The sequence below is a fragment of the Nylanderia fulva genome, unplaced genomic scaffold (genome assembly GCF_048542155.1).
Source record: "Nylanderia fulva isolate GAGA-0341 unplaced genomic scaffold, ASM4854215v1 Scaffold31, whole genome shotgun sequence".
NCBI lineage: Eukaryota > Metazoa > Arthropoda > Insecta > Hymenoptera > Formicidae > Nylanderia > Nylanderia fulva.
The window spans coordinates 286,095-307,462 of record NW_028190379.1 but is presented as its reverse complement, the minus strand read 5'-3'; the positions used below and the strand labels follow the sequence as shown (position 1 = coordinate 307,462).

General features: G+C 23.7%; 2 protein-coding genes across 6 annotated transcripts; both read left to right on the top strand.

Moving 5' to 3' along the window:
* Positions 1-362: 362 nt before the first annotated feature.
* Positions 363-10,572, top strand: LOC114939057 (aminopeptidase N-like). 4 transcript variants are annotated; one of them, XM_085484734.1, is made up of 13 exons: positions 363-540; positions 2,773-3,260; positions 3,499-3,951; positions 4,484-4,664; positions 5,247-5,385; positions 6,118-6,187; positions 7,198-7,526; positions 8,245-8,525; positions 9,096-9,286; positions 9,419-9,724; positions 9,806-9,872; positions 9,989-10,081; positions 10,299-10,572. In XM_085484734.1, exons 2-13 carry the CDS (start codon positions 3,244-3,246, stop codon positions 10,359-10,361), a joined length of 2,190 nt encoding a protein of 729 aa, XP_085340860.1. In that variant the 5' UTR covers positions 363-540; positions 2,773-3,243; the 3' UTR covers positions 10,362-10,572. The 4 variants fall into 4 exon arrangements, with proteins under 4 accessions (XP_085340860.1, XP_085340859.1, XP_085340861.1 ...); XM_085484733.1 differs by having other exon boundaries at positions 6,106-6,187; positions 10,299-10,571; XM_085484735.1 differs by lacking the exon at positions 2,773-3,260 and having other exon boundaries at positions 3,600-3,951; positions 6,106-6,187; positions 10,299-10,571.
* Positions 10,573-12,638: 2,066 nt separating this feature from the next.
* LOC114939018 (aminopeptidase N-like) lies at positions 12,639-20,802 on the top strand. 2 transcript variants are annotated; one of them, XM_029313249.2, is made up of 12 exons: positions 12,639-13,135; positions 13,386-13,838; positions 14,374-14,554; positions 15,196-15,334; positions 16,492-16,573; positions 17,638-17,966; positions 18,635-18,915; positions 19,419-19,609; positions 19,744-20,013; positions 20,134-20,200; positions 20,317-20,409; positions 20,640-20,802. In XM_029313249.2, the coding sequence occupies exons 1-12, from the start codon at positions 12,696-12,698 to the stop codon at positions 20,751-20,753; spliced, it is 2,640 nt and encodes an 879-aa protein (XP_029169082.2). In that variant the 5' UTR covers positions 12,639-12,695; the 3' UTR covers positions 20,754-20,802. The 2 variants fall into 2 exon arrangements, with proteins under 2 accessions (XP_029169082.2, XP_029169075.2); XM_029313242.2 differs by having other exon boundaries at positions 19,744-20,049.
* Positions 20,803-21,368: the final 566 nt, after the last annotated feature.

Here is a 21,368-nt window from a genome sequence, read left to right as displayed (position 1 = left end):
ACGTTTAGTTTTCAAAAAACCCATTTTTTAAAATTGTTTATAACTCGAAAATTATTGACTTCTCAACATTTTTGCTAAGGAAAAATCGTCTCCAAATTGACCCGAGAATCCGCCCTTAATTATTGGTCCGTTAGTTACCGGACACCCTGTATATATATATATATATATATATATATATATATATATATATATATATATTTACGTCAATCTTCCTCCGTGTATTGTGAAGCAAAATATAATATATACCTATATACAATATTGTGTGTGTGTATATATATATATATAACGATCTCAGGAATTTTGTTGACCAAACACATCATATTTATCATGAGGACACGTACAGAGAATCAGTCAGTCTTTCGTAGCCTTCCGAACCATATCGTGGTAGATATATATAATGACTGTAATAAAGTGTGTGTAAATAATTATATTCTTTGAACATTGCATACTGTTAAAGCATTAATTTGCTGCCATAATTTAAAAAATATATAATTTTTATCAATACAATTTTGCAATTAACATACTGTTCCGAAATATTAGGTAAGTCAAAATAAGTAAAAGTATAAAAACATATATTTGTTTATAAATAAAAAAGAAATTTAAACATACAGTATAACGGAATTTTTAAAAATGTCCAACATATTAGTGTAAAAAATAGTTTTATTTAAAATTATCTTTAAATTTTAATTAAGAGATAGTTTCAAATAATGCGAATATTATAATATTTTATGAATTGTAATGTTGAAATAATTGTGGACTCACAAAAGTTTGATATCAAATAAATTATTTCTGAAACTTATAAAAATACTATAATTTACATAATAGATAATAAATATTATAAACACTTTTAATTGTCTTCTCATGCATTATTAGATTATTACAATTATGTTCTCTATAATTTGTCGTATTTATTTTTTATAAAAAAAATATCTGTTCGTATTTTAATACTTAAAATAATTTTAAGTTGTGCTGACATTGAGTAAAAAAAAACTATAACAAGAAAGAAGAATTAAACATTAACTTTATTGTCAAAGATAATGTAGATAATAAAAAAAAAATAAAAAATAAAACAATTGCTTTACATTTGTAATTGATATATCCCCTTATAAGGACGATGTATTATAAAAAGTGTGAACAAATTAATTTTATTAAGTAAGATATAAATATATAAATATAACACTTAAAAATAAGTAAAATTAAATTAATCATATAAATTGAAATAGACAGAATACTAATTATTTTATGTAAAATTTTTTATATAAAATATTTCATATAAAATACTCAAAACGTATGTTAATATTAAATTAAAAATGAATAAACAATAATTTATATCGATTTAATAAGATACTCTATTAAAGCTGAAACGTTTCAAATATTTAAATTAAATTAAATGATTCAAATTTAATTTTTATTTTTACAATCAAAAATATGTGCGACACTGAAATACACACACACACACACACAAACGCACGCACGCACGCACACACACACACACACATATATATATATATATATATATATATATATATATATACAGGGTGTCCCAGAACTGACGGAAAAGTTTATTGGCAGATTCCTGATATCATTTACAGACGATTTTTCTTTAGTCAAAATGTTGAGGAAGGCCATCATTTATAGCATGTTTTCAATTTTTGTTAATATATATCTTTATAAATAAGTTTTATATTAAAATTCTATTAAAACAAACTTAAAATTAATTAAAAAATGTAGTTCTGTTAATATTTTATTTCTGCAAGGCTTAGTTTCCATAAAAACCTTTATTTTCAACTGCTAATAATTCGAAATTTAATGGTGTCTTGACATTTTCGGTGAGAAAAAATCGTCTACAAATGATATTAGGAATCTGTCATTAAAAACTTTTCGCCAGTTCTGGGACACCCTGTATATATAATTTTATTTTAAAAAACCGTGCAAATAGAAATTTGCACATTGCTTCATCACCATATAATATTTCACTAATTAGGCTAATTTTTCAATTAATAATTTTAATACGTTTTTTTGTATTAATTTTTTTGTTTATATATACAACAATTATTTAAAAATACATCAAAGCTATATTTAATTCCATTATTTATCTTTTGTTCAGAGTGTGTTTTCCAGATCTAAAATAAATATTCCTTTTTTCCGACATAATGACATTTTTACTACTACTAAGTAGCGGATTAATTTTTATCGCTGTGACGGTTTTCATTCGTAATGAATTTTTATGCTATTTACTATCAAAATATGTAAAACCAATACATTAGGATATCAAGCTTATAACACATATTAACAAAAATATTTTCTCTGGAGAATACAATATCAGCATAAACATTCTTGACAAAAGGGAACACATATATTTACACTTAGAAAATTTTTTATACAAAATATTTCATATAGAAATACTTCAAACGCATGTTAATATTAAATTAAAAACGAATAAACAATAGTTCATTTAAATTTAATAAGTTACTTTATTAAAGCTGAAATGTTTCTGATATTTAAATTAAATTTGATGATCCAAATTAAATTTTTACTTTTATAATTAAAAATATGTGCAACACTGAAATACACACACACATATATATATAATTTTATTTTTAAAAATTATGCAAATAGAAACTTGCATATTGCTTCATCACCATATAATATTTCACTAATTAGAATAATTTTTTATTTAATAATATTAATAGTTTTTTGCATTTATCTTTATATACAAAAAGGATTTAAAAATACATCAAAGCTAAATTTAATTTCTTTATTTATTTTTAGGCCAGATTGTTTTTCAGATCTAAAAAAAAATTTCTTTTCTCCAACATGATGATATGTTTAAAACTTTTATTAAGTAGCGGATTAATTTTTATTGCTGCGATGGCTTTCATTCGTAATGAATCCTTATGCTATTTACCATCAAAATGTGTGAAACCAATACATTATAATATTAAGCTTATACCACATTTTGACGGAAATATTTTCAATGGAGAATACAATATCAGCATAAACATTTGTGACAAAAGGCGAAACATATATTTACGGTCAGAAAAATTTTGTATTAAAAACATAGCCTTATTTACAAATATTGACAAAAATCAGGAGAATGATAAAGATACAGTATATAAATTGAAATATTATATTAATAAAGACACAATTATAATTGCCTTTGAAGATGAATTATAACCAGGAAATTACACTTTAAATATAAAATATATTGGTATTGCTGATAAAAGTTTCAGAATTTTTAACATGGGAAAAAAAACTACGTAAGTAAATAATAAACATTTATTCAAAGGTATACAATATGCAATTACATAAGACATTGTAATTATATACTATTTATGTATTAAATGTCCAAAAGTTTATATATCGTCGAATTTAAAAAGACGAACAATCTTTATCTTTATTACACGTTATTACATATTACATTTACACATTGTTTAATTCCCCATATTTTTATGTATGCCAAAAATGTTTCAATAATTTATTTTCTTTGAAATATAGTTGGGTAGCTGCTTTGCATTTCCAGATAATATACTCCACAAAAATAATTAATTGTTGGGATAAACAATATTTAATAGAAGCAACCTTTAACATATCTATAGGTTGTAAACTATGCACGGCGTTGTCAAATATGCCATTGCAAAAGACGGAAACATCTAAGCACAATATGTCATGGACACACTTCGATACCACACCTGCAATGTCGCCTTATCTCGTAAGAATGATTATGTCTAATGACCTAACCATTCATAAAAACAAACCTCGAAAAATTAAAATATGGTGCAGGATCCAATCTGCATTTGACATAGAATTTGCAGAAAGTGTAGCAGAAAATATCGCGTTGGATTTTCAAAGATATTGGAATAATTCAAACAATATTTCGCACGTCACTCATGCTGCAATTCCAAATTTTCATGACAAAGGCATCATAATTTTCGGATTTGTTTTTTATAGGTGAGTAAAAGTGCTTCAAATTACATTAAAAATAAAATTATATTTGTATGCAAATTTATAAAGTTGAAAACATGTATATGTATTTTGTTTCTGTAAACTTTCGATAATATGAAAAATTTTGATGACAAACAATTTTAGTAAGATTAAATTTATTCGTAATATTCAAAAAGTTGAAGTTTACCGTTTTAATACGTACATAAAGAAATAAGTATGTAAATGTAGGCTAAATTGTACCCCCTAAAGGAAATGTTAAAATTTCAATAAAACTATAAAAGAAATGACAATTTTTTATTTATTTTGGTCTATAATTTTTATCAATGTTATACGCATTGACACAAATTTATTATTTTTTTATATAATAAATTAAAAAATAAGAAAGCACTTATTTGATACAATTTAAAATACTGGTTTGCTAAATTGTACCCATGAGTTTTTAAATCGTAATTTTACAACAAAATGAAAAAATTGTAAAAAAATAAAGTTACATTTTTTCCATAACTTCTCAGTCTTGACATTTAAATACATCTTTCAGGGAAATAGATATCATCTTTAATAGATTTTTATATCCAGTTGCTCGCAAAATCCAAGTAGTTCAATTCGTAGGATATAAAGTGGCACAGCAATGGTTTTATAATATGAACAATCCGTTTCTGTCAACTTTTTGGTTTAATATGGGTCTTACTACATTTCTTGCAATAGATGCTGTCGATTGGGTAATTCTATTTCCAACGCTATCTCGTTCCCACTTTCTCGTAAACAATAACAAAATTAAGCATTTATATTGCAAGATTTTCATATATTAAATTTTTATTACAAAATGCACATAAATTCTTTGTAAATTGTCGTAGCTAAATTAACATTGTATAAAATATTTAATTATTTCTTTAAAAATACTTTTTTTCACTTTGTTTTATCCATATAATTATAATGCAAAGTATTAAAAATATTTTATTTTCTTTGCACCACGTTATTAGATATTTTTTAATTTATATGAAATTTAGAATAAAATAAATAATTAAAAGTTAGTACATACAATATTTATTCAAATTGGTATATGATAAGGACAACTCTGCTATATAATATTACGATATAATAATCGTAAAAATATATTATATTTGTTAATTATGTTAATACATAATTTTAGATTTATTACATATACTTATTTATGTGTTTTTCAAAATGAGAAAATGTTTCTATTTAAGATAAAAGTAACGCTAATATAATATTAGTATTTGTGTCTGTTGTAAGTATTTTCAGAGCGATTATCTCGATATACTTAACAATTTTTTTTATAGACGTATCCAGAACTTCAAATAATGAATTTGTTTGTTGTTCAAAATCAACATTATTCTTTTTCTTTGGATGGTGATTATCATATGTGGAATTCTCCTGTGCAAAATAACAGTTTATTAAACATTCGCCAATCCATCAGAGGTAAGATGATTATTTTATGTACAAAATTGTTGAGATATGATCGAGGAAAAATGAATATTTCTTGAGATATATTTACCTTTATGTAAAATAATGTGTTAAAGATATAAAATATCCTACAAAATATTTTCTTTATGATTATCTTATTCTTACAAAACTTAATGAATATTGTAAGAAATCGACTCATAAAATTATTAAGTTACCTAGAGCTATTAAAAAAATATAAGTGATTTTTAAATGATCATAAAAATTGGCCTTTAGGAAAAAGTCAATAGCGTTTACTTGTTTTTCTTTAAAATTCAACAACTTTTTTCTAAAACGATTTTCTCTAAAATAAATTTTCTAAAATAAGTTTAAGAAATCATTGTTAGGATATTTTAAAATGAAATAGTGTATGTATGTATGTATATATTCCATACATAAATTTATTCAAATATAATTACTAAAAACTGAATGTTTTGCAAGATATATTACATTTTGTAAAAAATTGTTAACTTTTAACTTTTATAACTCGAAAAGTATTTAATTAAATTGTATGATCCTGTAATGTCTTGCTATATTCGTAAGAATTAACGAGAAATTTCATTTCACTGTTACGCGATTACTCCCTTGTATACATATAAATATAATTTTTCTTTTTAAAATTATTATGTTTATATGTAATCTTTAAAATAATTATATAATTATAACATATCTAACTTATAATTTTGATTTAAATTGTAGCACCTTTTTTAGTGCGCATGTTACAACACGCCTTCACCAAACAATTATTTTGGAAAAGCGTTCGCTCATATATACTTGACAGGTAAGTAATATAATATACAGTATAATTTTAAAAAATAAAATTGTGTAAAACTATTATATTTAATTTCATTACGTTTAGTACAAAACTGCTTTTGTAGAAAGAGAAATTGTTGTTTCATCGTTGTCATTTTTTTATATACGTATTCATTGTTGTTTGGTTTATTTTTGTTTCACGATTTGTCATTTTTTAAATAGTTTATAAATTATTTTTATTTTTTATTTATTATTTCCCTTATTTCATTATTGTCTATAACTCTAATAATTTCTTTTCTTCTAATTGCATTTTGTGCTACATTTGTTTTTTAATATATTTAACAAATATTTAACAGGTATTTAAATATATAACACTTCCACTTCCTTATTTTTATTTTTGTTTCTTGTAAATCGATCTTCTTTATATTATTTTTCTTATTTTTGTTTTGTCTTCAACTTTTTATATGTTTTATTTCTTCTCTTAATCATTTTATAATTTTCTCAATAATTTTCTCAAATTTAATTTATATTATGCTGCTAATATAATCTATATTAGGCTAATAAAAAATCTAATAAAATTAATAAAGAGTGATGACAATAGATCTGTTTTTTGCCAAATTAATAGAGTCGAATTTTGGGACCTCAAATAGTACTATATGATGAGACATTAATCTTACAATTAGAAAAATTAAAAAATGAGCATAAGCACGGTTCTGGAGATAAAAATAAGTGATAATGAAAGTTTCTCATCCCTGACTAAAAATTATCCCTTGCATCCAATTGTATCTTTGGAACTGTGCCAATGCTCATGTTTCATCTAATAGTACTATTTGTCATGAAAAAAAGTTTGAAATGTAAGGTCCCAAAAATGAGCAAAATTTGCCATTACTCTTTTATGTAAAAATATGTTATATTCTTTATTGTCGTAATGTAAGTATAAGATATATAAATATATAAATAGAAGTGCAATTTTATATTTTGTTTTTATTAATATATTTATAATGTTTTTTTATATATTTAATATTTTTGTAAATTTAGCGAAAGTATGGTGCAGTTTGGGGCAAAACTTGAGGCTGCTGTAGGAAAACATATTACACGGCAATTAATGACTGGACGGTATAAGAAAACGCATTATTGTCCTATCATAAAAATAATACGAAATTATGGGGATACCATGAACAAAGTGAATGTATCGATACAATATATCGACACATTAGAAATTGACTGCCTTCCTGTAACTTTTACTAGGGAAGCGTGTCCCCATTTTAAAAATTTTACTCATTATATGGTGTGCGTGCGAAAGGATTTAAAATTGTCATTAACATCTAATGAGAGTGGTTGGATGATATTCAATTTACAACAAATTGGTAAGTTGATGATGCGTTATATTTAATAATATCTACCAAGGGACTTATTATAACTTGTTTCTCGTCTTTATTCTACACACAAAAATTACATTATTTTATATTTTTATTTATTTTATTCATTGTTTTTTAAAAATTTAAGATATTCATTGTGTAAATATAATAATTTAAATTATCTTATGTAATATTTTGCTATATTACATATAATTAAGATATACATTGGTGTTTTCTATTATAATATCAATCAATTTTAAAGTTATATTTTTACAAATATTTTATTCTAATAATAATAAAAATTATAAAATGTTAATTATATTTATAAAAGTATAGTAATATAGATATAAGTAAAAGCTACAATTTTCGTAAAGTTACACGTTACAAAAAAAAATAATTATTACATAATTTATGTACAACTAGAATCAATTTTATTTTATGCTATACAACAATATGTTGCATAGTTTTATTTTTTATTTGTAATTAATTTTCTACATATATATGTGCATTTTATTTAATTGTATTAAATTTTTAATACGTTTTTGATTTATAATTTATATAAACAAGAGGAAGAAACCAAAATGTTTGAAGATAAATGCATTATAATGATAAAATTATTAAATAATATTTAAAATAATAAATCTGTATAAAATTTACATAATGATAAAATTATTCAAATAATATTTAAAATAACAAAAATGTATAAAATTTATTTGCTATTCTACAGGTTATTATCGCGTGAACTATGATAAGGAGAATTGGCAAAGAATTTCAAATTATTTAAACTCTGAATATTACACGAAAATTCATGTTCTTAATCGTGCCCAAATTATTGATGATGCATTTCATTTAATGATAGCAGGCCAACTTGATTCATATCTATTCTGGGATATCATAATGTATCTGCATCGAGACGAAGATTTTATAGCTTGGTATCCTATGTTTAAAGCTCTGGAATACATGTTCGGTACATTTTCAGCGTTTGGAAAACAAATTGAGGAGATAAAGGTAAATTTTAATAGATTTCAATGAAAATGTTATATTTCAGATATTTGCGTAATACACTCATTTACTACAAAAAGTTCAAATACTCAGAAAAATATATACGGCAACGATAAAATTTTACATACTATTTATTATGTCGCATATAAATGTGTAAATACATTCAGTTTGAATAATCACTCACGTGAAGAACAGGCTCCAAAGTGTTTGATTTTCACTACTGCTAATATTATTGATATATATATATATATATATATATATATATATATGTATATATATATATATATATATATATATATATAACATTGTTTTTGGATATATAGCTGGGTGTTTACAATCTTTGTCAATGATTTATAATTATTAACATTTCGCACAAATTTAATTATATTTTCGAGGAGAGGTCTTAATTATATCGCGCGGTCCGAGTGATTATCAAAATCGTTTCGCGGACGCAACATTTGACGGGATGTAATTCTTACAATTAGTCCAGGGACATTCGACCGAAAGTTGCACTTGAACTAAACGCGGGCTCAAACATATTAATTAACCAGAGAAACAAATATTAACGATTTTTAGGAACTAATAAGAAACATATTAGGCAAGGTACTTAGAGAAATCAAATACGAAGAAATTCATGAGACAGACGAACTTAGAAAGTGTTTACGACAAGAAACTGCAAGATGGGCATGTTTTTTCGGTGATTTTACTTGTAAAACAGAAGCCAACAATAAATTAAAACGACATATCAAAAATTCTCAAATACACAGGTAAATATAGTTATACACTTTTAGCAATTTTTAAATAAATTTCCTTGCAGGTATCGCTTATAATGTTCTCATTATTTAGTCAAAAAATCCATATGCTAAGCTTTAATAAATAAATTGAATTTTATATTTCAGACTTTTTCCATGGTGGAAGGAATGGACATATTGTAAAGGTTTGATGACAATTACCATAAACGAGACCACTTGGAAATCAGTGTTTGATATAGGAGTGTTTAAATCTGACGCTAAATTTTTGGAATACTTGGCTTGCCCTGAAGATATTGATGTCATCATCTATTATTTAGAAAATAAACGGTACCATTCTATAAAACAGGAATATCAACTTGATGTTAACAGTTTTTTTCATATTGTTACAAAGCATGCAAAGAATCCAACTATGCTGAAGTACATATTAGATCATTTTAATGAAGTAAAACCAAAGTAAGGTGACATTTTTATAAATATTGTGTACAGAAGTTTATTATGTGTATTATATATGCATTTGTTTTTTTGTTTTTATAGAGAGATTAATATAATTGCAGCATTAATTATTATGATTAATAACGTATATTTTACAAATCTAACTCAGGTAAAAATTTTACTCGTTTAAATATGTATACAAAATATGATAATAATGTGATATTAATAATTATTATTTAATGTTTAAAATAATATTGATAATGTTTGAAAAATAATACTTTTTAGCAAATATCAGGGAAAGTTAGAGATATTTTAGACAATAATTTAGTTGAAGTAAATGACACAGATGGTTTATTTAAAATACATCAAATAAAGGAGGTAAATTTAATAAATATTATTATGAAAAGCGAAAGAAAAAGAAATATTGTTTAATTTTATCAATTCTTGAATAATATTTTTATGTTTGTTTTATTTGTTATATAAAAAGTATGTCAATTTCATTGTGCGAATCTTTTATTTTATATACAATATTACATGGTCATAATGCGGAATAAGATTACATTTTATTTAATTATATTACCACGTTACAAAACAGATAACGAATCGGAACAATCAAACCGAAAGACAGATAAAATATTTTGAAAGATTTTATTACTGATCTGTGGATGTAAAGAAAACTGCAGTTTTGCATACATGGATATACTGCATATGAAAAATTTTTTCATATTGTATATACATTATTTCTTTTACTGCTTTAATTATAGTTTATTTAGATGTATTATTATTCGATGCCTTTGTATATTTACAAAATTTTATGACTGCATGCAGCAATAATAAAAATTTTATTATACTTATATTTATAAAAAACATTTTTTTTTGCTTTTTTTTCAAACTAAAATATGCAAAATAACCGTTCAAATAATAGTCATATTATTTATGTTAATGTAGATAAAAATTAAAAAATGCAAAAACCACCCTTTTTAATATTTTAAATAATTTTTTATTAATTTTTCCACTCCGTCCTTAGTTTACTTTGTTATAGTAATTATCAACACGGTCATATCAGTACTGAGACCGAATTTTGAATTGCTTTAATTTATTTTGATAAAGACAAATTTTTTGAGAAAATTTGTTATTTAATTGTTTTTGTTATTTAAATAGGAAAATTTCAAAACGTATGTGGAATCTTCAAATAAAATCAATTAGAGTTGGCACGTTAGAGTAATTATTATCTTCTCTAACTTTTTAGCTGAGCTGCGGACAAAAATTGAACAAAATTTTTTTTGACACACTCTAATACACACACAGTATATATATATATATATATATATATATATATATATATATATACATATATATATATATAATTTTTTTTGGCTATCTGACGTTCAGATGGCCAGGAAAGAATCCTAAAAACCCAGCACTTAATATTTTTTCTAGGACTCATATTTTTAATAATTATTAGTAGTAATTATTCAATAACATTAATACATTACTGAATAATCACTATTTTATTATGCCTTACATAAAAAAATGATGCAAGACGCTGTCCAACTAAAGAGTTAGCTAATGAAAAGATAATAATTACCCTAACGAACAAATTCTAAATGATTTTATTTAATGATTCCAACTTCAGAGGTCGTTATATATACAGGGTGTCCCAGAACTGGCGGCATAGTTTTAATGGCAGATTTCTGGTATTATTTGGAGATAATTTTTCTTTAGTAAAAATGTTAAGAAAGGTCATCATTTGTAGCATATTCCTAATTTTTGTTATTATGTATCTTTATAACTATGCCTTGTATTAAAATTCTATTAAAGCAAACTCTATCTAAAATTAACTGAAGGATGTAGTTCAGTTGATATTTTATGTTAGTTTCCAAAAAAGCTTTAATTTTCAACTGCTTATAATTCGAAAATCATTAGTGTCTTAACATTTTCGCTGAGAAAAAATTGTCTCCGAATGAAACCATGAATATGCCATTATAAACTTTTTCGCCAGTTCTGGGATACCTTGTATATATATATAAATATATATATAACAACCTCTAAAGTTTTGTTGACCTAACACATATTTATCATGATGACACGTACAGAGAATCAGTCAGTCTCTCGTGGTCTTTTGAACCATATTGTGGTAGATATAATGATTGTAATAAAGTGTGCGTATAATTATATTTTTTGAACATTGCAAATTATTAAAGCATTAATTTGCTACAGTAATTTAACAAATATATAATTTTTATTAATTAAACTTTGCAGTTAATATCCAAAATATAAGGTAAGTCAAAATGAGTTAAAAATATAAAAACATATATTTGTCTTCAAGTACAAAAACATTTAATCATACAGTATAATGGAATTTTGAAGAATTTCCAACATATTAGTATAAAGAAAATATAATTAGTATAAAAGGATATCTTTAAATTATAATCCACAGATAATTTCAAATAGTGTCGATATTATAATATTTTATGAATTGTAATGTAGAAAATCGTGGACCCATAAAATTTGATATAGAATAAATTATTTATGAAACTTAGAAATACTATAATTTAAGTAACAAATTATAAATATTATAATATATAGCAAAACACTTTTAATTATCCTTTCGCAATTAGATCACTAAAATTAATTCTCTACAATTTGTCGTACTTATATTTTATAAAAAAACATCTGCGCGTATTTTAATATGTAAATAATTAACTATAATTTACTAATAAATTAACTATAACAAGTAACAAAAATCAAATATTAATTTTGTTGTTAAAGATAATGTATAGAATTAAAAAAAGTGAAAATAAAACAACTGCTTTCAATTTGTATTCGATAAATCTCCTTATAAGGGCGATGTATTATAAAAAGTGTTTATTTCTTTGTTTATATACAACAATTATTTAAAAATACATTAAAGCTATATTTAAGTTTTTTATTTATTTTTTGTCCAGAGTGTTTTCCGAATCTAAAATAAATATTCCTTTTTTTCAACATAATGATAATTATAAAACTATTATTAAGTAGCGGATTAATTTTTATCGTTGCGACGGTTTTCATTCGTAATGAATCTTTATGCTATCTACCATCAAAATATGTAAAACCAATACATTATGATATCAAGCTTACATCACAAATTGAAGCAAATATTTTCTATGGAGAATACAATATCAGCATAAACATTCTCAGCAAAACGCGACACATATATTTACAGTCAGGAGAAATATGTATATACAATATAACTTTATTTACAAATTTTGAAAAATATCATAAGAATGATAAGGTTACAGTATATAAACCGACATATAAACGTAGTGGAGATACAATTAATATTGTTTTTGGAAATATATTGTCACCAGAAAATTATACTTTACATATAAAATATTTTGGTAAAGTTGATCAAATCTTCGGAATTATTGACGTGGAAAGAAAAACAATGTAAGTAATAAATTTTTAATAAACGTTTATTAAAAAGTATACAATATGCAATTACATAAAACATTGTAATTAATATACTATTTATGTATTAAATGCTAAAAAAGTTATTATATCGTCAAATTTAAATATAAGAACAAACAATCTTTATCTATAGTACACATTATTACATATTACATTTACACATTGTTTTATTTCCAATATTATTATATTGCCAAAAATGTTTCAAAGATTTATTTTTTTTGAAACGTAGTTGGCTAGCTTCTCTGAACTTCCAGATAATAGACATTCCACAAATAATTGATTGTTGGGATAACCGATTTTTATTAGAAGCAACCTTTAACATATCTATAGGTTGTGAACTATGCACGGCTTTGTCAAATATGCCATTGCGAAATACGGAAACTGATAAGCACAGTATGTTATGGACACACTTTGATACCACACCTGCAATATCGCCTTATCTCGTAACAATGCTTGTGTCTAATGACCTAACCATTGATAAAAACAAACCTCGAAAAATTAAAATATGGTGCAGGATCGAATCTTTATTTGACATAGAATTTGCAGAAAATGTAGCTAATCTTATTACGTCAGTTTTTGAAAGACATTGGATGCGTTTGAACAATACTTCGCACGCCACTCATGCTGCAATTTCGAATTTCCATGACAAAGGCATCATAGTTTTCGGATTTGTTTTTTATAGGTGAGCAAAGGGTTTTAAATTACATTATAAATAAAATTATATTTGTATGCAAATTTAAAAAGTTGAAAACATGTATATGTATTTTGTTTTTGTAAACTTTTGATAGTACAAAAAATTTTGAAGACAAACATTTTTAGTAAGAATAAATTTATTCGTAATATTTAAAAAATTGAAATTTACTGTTTTAATACGTACATAAAAGGGAAGGTATGATAAGTCGTACCCCTTAAAAAGTAAATGTTCAAATAGCAATAAAACTATAAAAGAAGTGGCATTTTTTATATTCATTTAGATCTATAGTTCTTATCAATGCGATATACACATTAACACAAATTTATCATTTTCTCATATTATAAATTAAAAATCTGAAAAATATTATTTAGTGCAATTTACAATACTGGTTTGCTAACTTGTACCCATGAGTTTGTAAATCGTAACTCTAACAATGAAATAAAAAATTGTAACAAAAATTAAGCTTTATTTTTTATGTATTTTTTATGACTTCTCAGTCTTGACATTTAAATGTAACTTTCAGGGAAATAGATATCATCTTTAATACATTTTTATATCCTGTTGCTCGCGCAATCCAAGTTGCTCAAAAAGTAGGATATAAAGTGGCACAGCAATGGTTTTATAATATGAACAATCCGTTTCTGTCAACTTTTTGGTTTAATATTGGTCTTACTACATTTCTTGCAATAGGTGCTGTCGATTGGGTAATTCTATTTTCAACGCTATTTCGTTCCCACTTTTTCGAAAATGATAACAAACTTAAGCATTTATATTGCAAGATGTTCGTATATCAAATTCTTTTTACAAAATGTGCATAAATTTTTTGTAAATTGTTTTAGAAATATTTAACATTATATGAATAATGACATTATATCAATTTAACATTATATGCATAATAAATGTTTAACATTATATGAAATTCTAAACTGTTTTTTTTAAATATACTTTTTACACTTTGTTATATACATATAATTACAATGTAAAGTATTAAAAATTATTTTTATTATTTTATAACATTTTATTAGATAATTTAAAATTTTTATGGAATCAAAAATAAAATTAATTAATTAAAAACTAGTACACACAATAAGTATTTTAATTGGTTTGATAAGGAGAACTCTGCTATATAATATCATGACATAATTATTTTAATAGTATATAATATTTGTTAATAATATTAATACAAAATTTTAGATTTATTATATTCATTCATATGTGTTTTTTTATTTAATGAGAAAATTTTCTAATTAACATAGAAGAAACGTTAATATAATATTAGTATTTGTTTTTATTGCAAGTATTTTCCAAACAATTATATTGATATATTTATTAACTTTTTTTAAAGGTTTATCCAAGATATCAAATAATGAATTTATTTGTTGTTCAAAATCAACATAATTCTTTTTCTTTGGATGGTGATTATCATATGTGGGATTCTCCTTTACAAGATGACAGTTTATTAAAAATTCGCGAATCCATCAGAGGTAAGACCTAATATAATAAAATTGTCCGCGTAAATTTTTAATTATTAAAATTATAAAAATATGTGTAAAAGTTTTGAGATAAATAATTCTTTATTTGGATTTTCGTAATATGTTTATTTTATAAAAGTACATACACACACATACACACACAAACACTATAGATGTGTATATGTAATTTGCAACTAGCAGCTCCATAATTTTCCTTAAAAACAACTGTGGTTTTTTGCGAAAATATTGACATTTTTCATTATTTTATATACAAAATTAATGACACGAGATCGTAGAAACATGAATGTTTCTTGAAATGTTATATTTACGTTTATGTAAAATAATGTATCAAAGGTATAAAATACCCTATAAAATATTTTTTTTATGATTATGTTATCCTTACAATTTATTGTTTCGATAATGAATATTACAGAAAATCGATTTATAAAAAATTAAAGTAGATCCATTAAAAAGATAGTAAGTTTTAAATGACCATAAAAATTGGCTTTAAGAAAAAGTCAGTAGCGGTCACTTGTTTTTCTTTAGAAATCACAACACTCATACAACAATCATACAACATTTATTTAAAACGTTTTTTTCTAAAATAAATTGTTCAAGAAATTATTGTAGGGATATTTTACAATAAAATTGTTTGTGTATGTATGTATATACTCCATACATAAATGTATTCAGATATGATTACCGAAAACTGAATATTTTATTAATAATATTTTATTCAGCAAGATAAACTTCAAACCTTTATAACTCGAAAAGTATTTAATAAAAAAAATCTTGTTTAAAAATTTTTTTTATTAAATCAATATTTTCTGAGCTATATTGTCGTTCCGGAACTTTTGCCCCTCTCTATATATTGTGTGTGTAAGTGTGTGCGTGCACAGGTGCATGCGCGCGTGTGTGTGTGTATTTATATAAATAAAGTGTACGGTAATAACCGTGAATATGTAGATAGAGGAAATTAAATGGTCCTTTAATGTTTTGCTGTCTTCACAAGAATTAACGAAAAATTTCATTTTACTGTTACACGACTACTACTTTGTATACATATAAAATATAATTTTTCTTTTTAAAATCATTAGGTTTATATGTAATTTTTAAAATAATTATATATATATAATATATCTAATTTATAATTTTGATGTAAATTGTAGCACCTTGTGTAATACGCATGATGCAATACGCTTACACCGAAGAATTCTTTTGGAAAACCGTTCGCCCATATGTATTTGGCGAGTAAGTAATATAATATAGAATATAATTAAAAAAAATAAAATTGTGTAAAACTATTATATTTAATTTCATTACTTTTACTACAAAACTGCTTTTGTAGAAAGAAATTGTTGTTTGATCGTTGTCACTTTTTCATATACATATTCATTGTTGTTTTATTTTTGTTTCACGATTCGTCATTTTTTAAAATAATTGATAAATTATTTTTATTCTATTATTATTTCCTTTATTTTATTACATCGTTTATAATTCTTATAATTTCTTTTCTTTTAATTGCATTTTGTGCTACATTTGTTTTTTAATTTATTTAACAGATATTTAATAGGTTTTTAAATATCTAATACTAATATCTTTTTTTTGTTACTTTCCCATTTTAATTTTTGTTTCTTGTAAATCGATCTCTCTTATATTAATCTTTATATTTTCGTTTTGTCTTGAATTCCTTATTTGTTTTAATTATTTTATGACTCTTTCAAGACTTTGCTCAAATATAATCTATATTAAGCTAATATAATCTCTATTATTTTAATAATGCTCAAAAAATTTAATAAAATTATTAGAGAGTGATGGCACAAAGACCTGTTTCTTCGCCCATTATATGTAATCGAATTTTGGGACCTAAAATTTCAATTTTTTTTTATGTCAAATAGTACTATATGATGAGACAATAATCCAGAGAAATTTCAAGATGAGCATAAGCACGATTCCGGAAATATAATGAAGTGAAAGTAACAGTTTCTCATCTCTGACTAAAAAATTATCACTTTCATCTCCTTGTATTTTCGGAACGGTGGTTTTACAGGGATTAATATTTCATCTAATAGTACTATTTGCCATAAAAAAAGTGAAATTCAAGGTTCCAAAAATGGGCAAAATTTGCCATTACTTTTTCATGTAACATTATGTTATATTCTTTATTATCATAATATAAATATATAAATAAAAGTGCAATTTTACATTTTGTTTCTTAGTATTTATTTAATTTTTTTGTAATATTAACGTTATACGGACAATTTTAACATATTTGTAATGATCTTTTATATATTTTACATACTGGGTGGATTTAGACAACATATGGGGCTTTTTATTGACAAAATTGTTAATGCTGCAAAAAAACCATCCCGTTCTATACAAATATTAAATTTGTGGCATATGGAAACGCATTGTCCTATCATAAAAATAATACGAAATATTTCGGATACTATGAGCGAAGTAAATATATCGATACAATATACCGACACATTAAAAATTGACTGCCTTCCTGTAACTTTTACTACAGAAGCGTCACTCGATTTTTACAATTTTACAGATTATATGGTATGCGTGAAAGAGAATTTAAAATTATCATTAGCACTTAATGAAAGTTATTGGATGATATTCAATGTACAACAAATTGGTAAGTCGATGATGAATTTCATTTAATGATATCGACCAAGGGACTTATTATGACTTACTTCTTGTCTTTATTTTTTATAAACAAAATTGAAATTATTTTTTATTTTTATCTATTATACTCATTGTCCAATAAAAATCTGAGATATTCATTATATAACTATAATAATTCTTAAATATTTTATGTAATAATCTGCATTATCTATATATAATTATATGTTATATATTGGTGTTTTCTATTATAATATCACATAATTTTCAAATTATATGTTTACATATATTTCATTCTAATTAAAATAAAAATTATAAAAATTTAACAATTTTTATTATTAAACTAGTAAAATAATAATAACAAGTATAACATACAGTTTTCCTAAGATTATATGTTACAGAAATTTTACTGATTAATATAAAATAAATATTACATGATTTAAGCTCAACTAGAATCAATTTTATTTTATGTTATACTATAATATCCTGCACAGTTGTATTTTTCGTTTATAATAAGTTTTTTTATATGTATATGCGTTTTATATTAAATTTTTCGTACGTTTTTATAATAAATTTATATAAACAAAAATATGAAACAGACTTTTTTGCAAATAAATACAATATAATGATAAAATTATTCAAAACAATAGAAATTAATAACATTTATATACTATTTCACAGGATATTACCGCGTGAATTACGATATCGAGAACTGGAAAAGGATTTCAAATTATCTAAACTTTGAAGATTACACGAAAATTCATGTTCTTAATCGTGCACAAATTATCGATGATGCATTTCATTTAATGATAGCAGGCCAACTCGATTCATATTTATTCTGGGTTATCATAAAGTATCTGCATCGAGAAGAAGATTATATAGCTTGGTATCCTATGTTTAAAGCTCTAGAATACCTGTTCGGTACCCTTTCAGCGTTGGGAGAAAAATTTAACAATGTTAAAGTAAATGTTAATAGATTTCAATGAAAGTGTTATATTTTAGTTATTTGCATAAATATATTCATTCACTATAAAAAATTCAAATACTCAGAAAAATATATACCGCAACGATAAACTTTTACATACTATTAATTATGTCGCAAATAAATGTGCAAATAAATTAATCACTCACGTGCAGAACAGGCCCCAAAGTGTTTGATTTTCACTACTGCCAATATTATATAATTGATATATATGACATAGTTTTTGGATATATAGCTGGGTGTTTACAATCTTTGTCAATGATTTATAATTATAAAACTTTCTCACAAATTTAATCTAATTTTTTAAGATAGCCTCAATTGTGTCGCACGGTTTGAGTGATTATTAAAATCGCTCCGCGAACGCAATATTTTAGGAGATGTAATTCATAGTCCAGGGACGTTTGACCGAAAGTTGCACTTGAGCTAAACGCGGATCTCAAATATATTAATTAACCAGGAAAATAAATATTTAACGATTTTTAGGGAACAATAAAATTCGTATTATTCGGTGTACTTAAAAAAATTCCATACGAAGAAATTCATGAGAAAGACGAACTTAGAAAGTGTTTACGACAAGAAGCTGCAAGATGGGATTGTTTTCTCGGTAGCACCACTTGTAAGAAAGAAGCAAACAATAAATTAAAACAACATATCCAAGATTTTCCATCACACAGGTAAATATTGTTAAACATCTTTAGCCTTTTCTAATAAAATATCCTTGTATTAGGTATCGCCTATAATGTTCAAATAATTTAATCAAGAAGTTACTTACTGATTTTTAATAAGAGAATTTAATTTCATATTTTAGAATTTTGCCATGGTGGAAAGAATGGACGTATTGTACAGGTTTGATGATAACTACCATAAACGAGTCTACTTGGAAATCAGTGTTTGATATAGGAGTGAGTAAATCTGACGCTAAATTTTTGGAATACTTGGCTTGCCCTGAAGATATTGATGTCATCATCTATTATTTAAAAAATAAACAGTATCATTCTATACAACAAGAATATCAACTTGATGTTAACAGTTTCTTACATATTATTACGAAGCATGCAAAGAATTCAACAATACTGAAGTACATATTAGATCATTTTAATGAAGTAAAACCAAAGTAAAGTGACATTTTTATAAATATTGTGTACAGAAGTTTATTATGTGTATTATATATACATCTGTTTTCTTTTTGTTTTTATAGAGAGATTAATTTCATTGCAACATTAATTATTATTATTAATAATGATTATTCAACCAATTTATTTGAGGTAAAAATTTTACTTGTTAAAATATGTATACAAAATGTGAAAATAATGCGATATTAATAATTATTATTTAACGTTTAAAATAATTTTGATAATGTTAGAAAAATAATGCATTTTAGCGCATATTAGTGTATGTTGGACGTATTTTAGACACTAACTTAGTTGAAGTAAATAACACAGAAGGTTTATTTAAAATACGTCAAATAAAGAAGGTAAATTTAATAAATATTATTATGGAAAGCAAAAGAAAGAGAAATATTGTCCAATCTTATCAATTCCTGAATCTTATTTTTACTAATGTTTTATTTGTTATAAATCAAATATATGTTGATTTTATTGTGCAAATCTTTTTTATTATATATACAATATTACATTGTCAAAATGCGGAATAAGATTACAATTTATTTAATTATTTTATAATTAATAAAACGTTTTATTTTAGAGTGACATTCTGATAAATAAGAAGAACTTATATGACGACATATTAAAACGGATAATGAATCGGGAGAATCAAATCACAAGACAAAAACATTATTTTGCAAGATTTTTTGTATAATATGTGGTTTTGAAAAAAATGTCATTTTTGCATACGTGGACATACTTCATATGAGTAAATTTTTATGTTTTATAAATATTATTTTTTTTATTTCTTTACATATTGTTTATAATTATTATTTATATATAATTATTAATTATTATTATTATGTTAAAAAAATTAATGAAAATAAAAAAATGCAAAAATCATGCATTTTTTTAATACTTTAAATAAGTTTTTATTACTTGTACCACTTCTTTCTTAATTTACTTTGTTATAATAATTATCAACACGTTTTATAGTAACTACTAAGACCAAACTTTGAGGTGTATAAATTGATTTTGATAAAGACTAATTTATTGAAAAAAAACCGCATTTTCCATATTATTTAAATGAAAAAATTTCAAGGTAAAGGTAGAACCATTAAATGAAATATATATATAAACATATATATATATATATATATATATATATATATATATATATATATATATATCAGAGTGTGTCCAAAAATTTGTTGTTTATTTTTTGCCCGCTGTCCAACTAAAGAGTTAGCTAATGGAAAGATAATAATTACACTAACGAACCAATTCTAAATGATTTTATTTAATGATTCCAACTTCAGAGGTCGTTATA

What these genes read in the sequence shown, in the direction of transcription:
- LOC114939057 (XM_085484733.1), top strand. An exon ending in ATTCAATTTACAACAAATTG is followed by an intron (nt 7,527 to 8,244) that starts GTAAGTTGATGA and finishes GCTATTCTACAG; the next exon opens with GTTATTATCGCGTGAACTAT. An exon ending in AACAAATTGAGGAGATAAAG is followed by an intron (nt 8,526 to 9,095) that starts GTAAATTTTAAT and finishes AACGATTTTTAG; the next exon opens with GAACTAATAAGAAACATATT.
- LOC114939018 (XM_029313242.2), top strand. Translation starts at nt 12,696, where the DNA reads ATGATAATTATAAAACTATTATTAAGTAGCGGATTAATTTTTATCGTT. An exon ending in CAATAGGTGCTGTCGATTGG is followed by an intron (nt 14,555 to 15,195) that starts GTAATTCTATTT and finishes CTTTTTTTAAAG; the next exon opens with GTTTATCCAAGATATCAAAT. An exon ending in AAATACGTCAAATAAAGAAG is followed by an intron (nt 20,410 to 20,639) that starts GTAAATTTAATA and finishes GTTTTATTTTAG; the next exon opens with AGTGACATTCTGATAAATAA.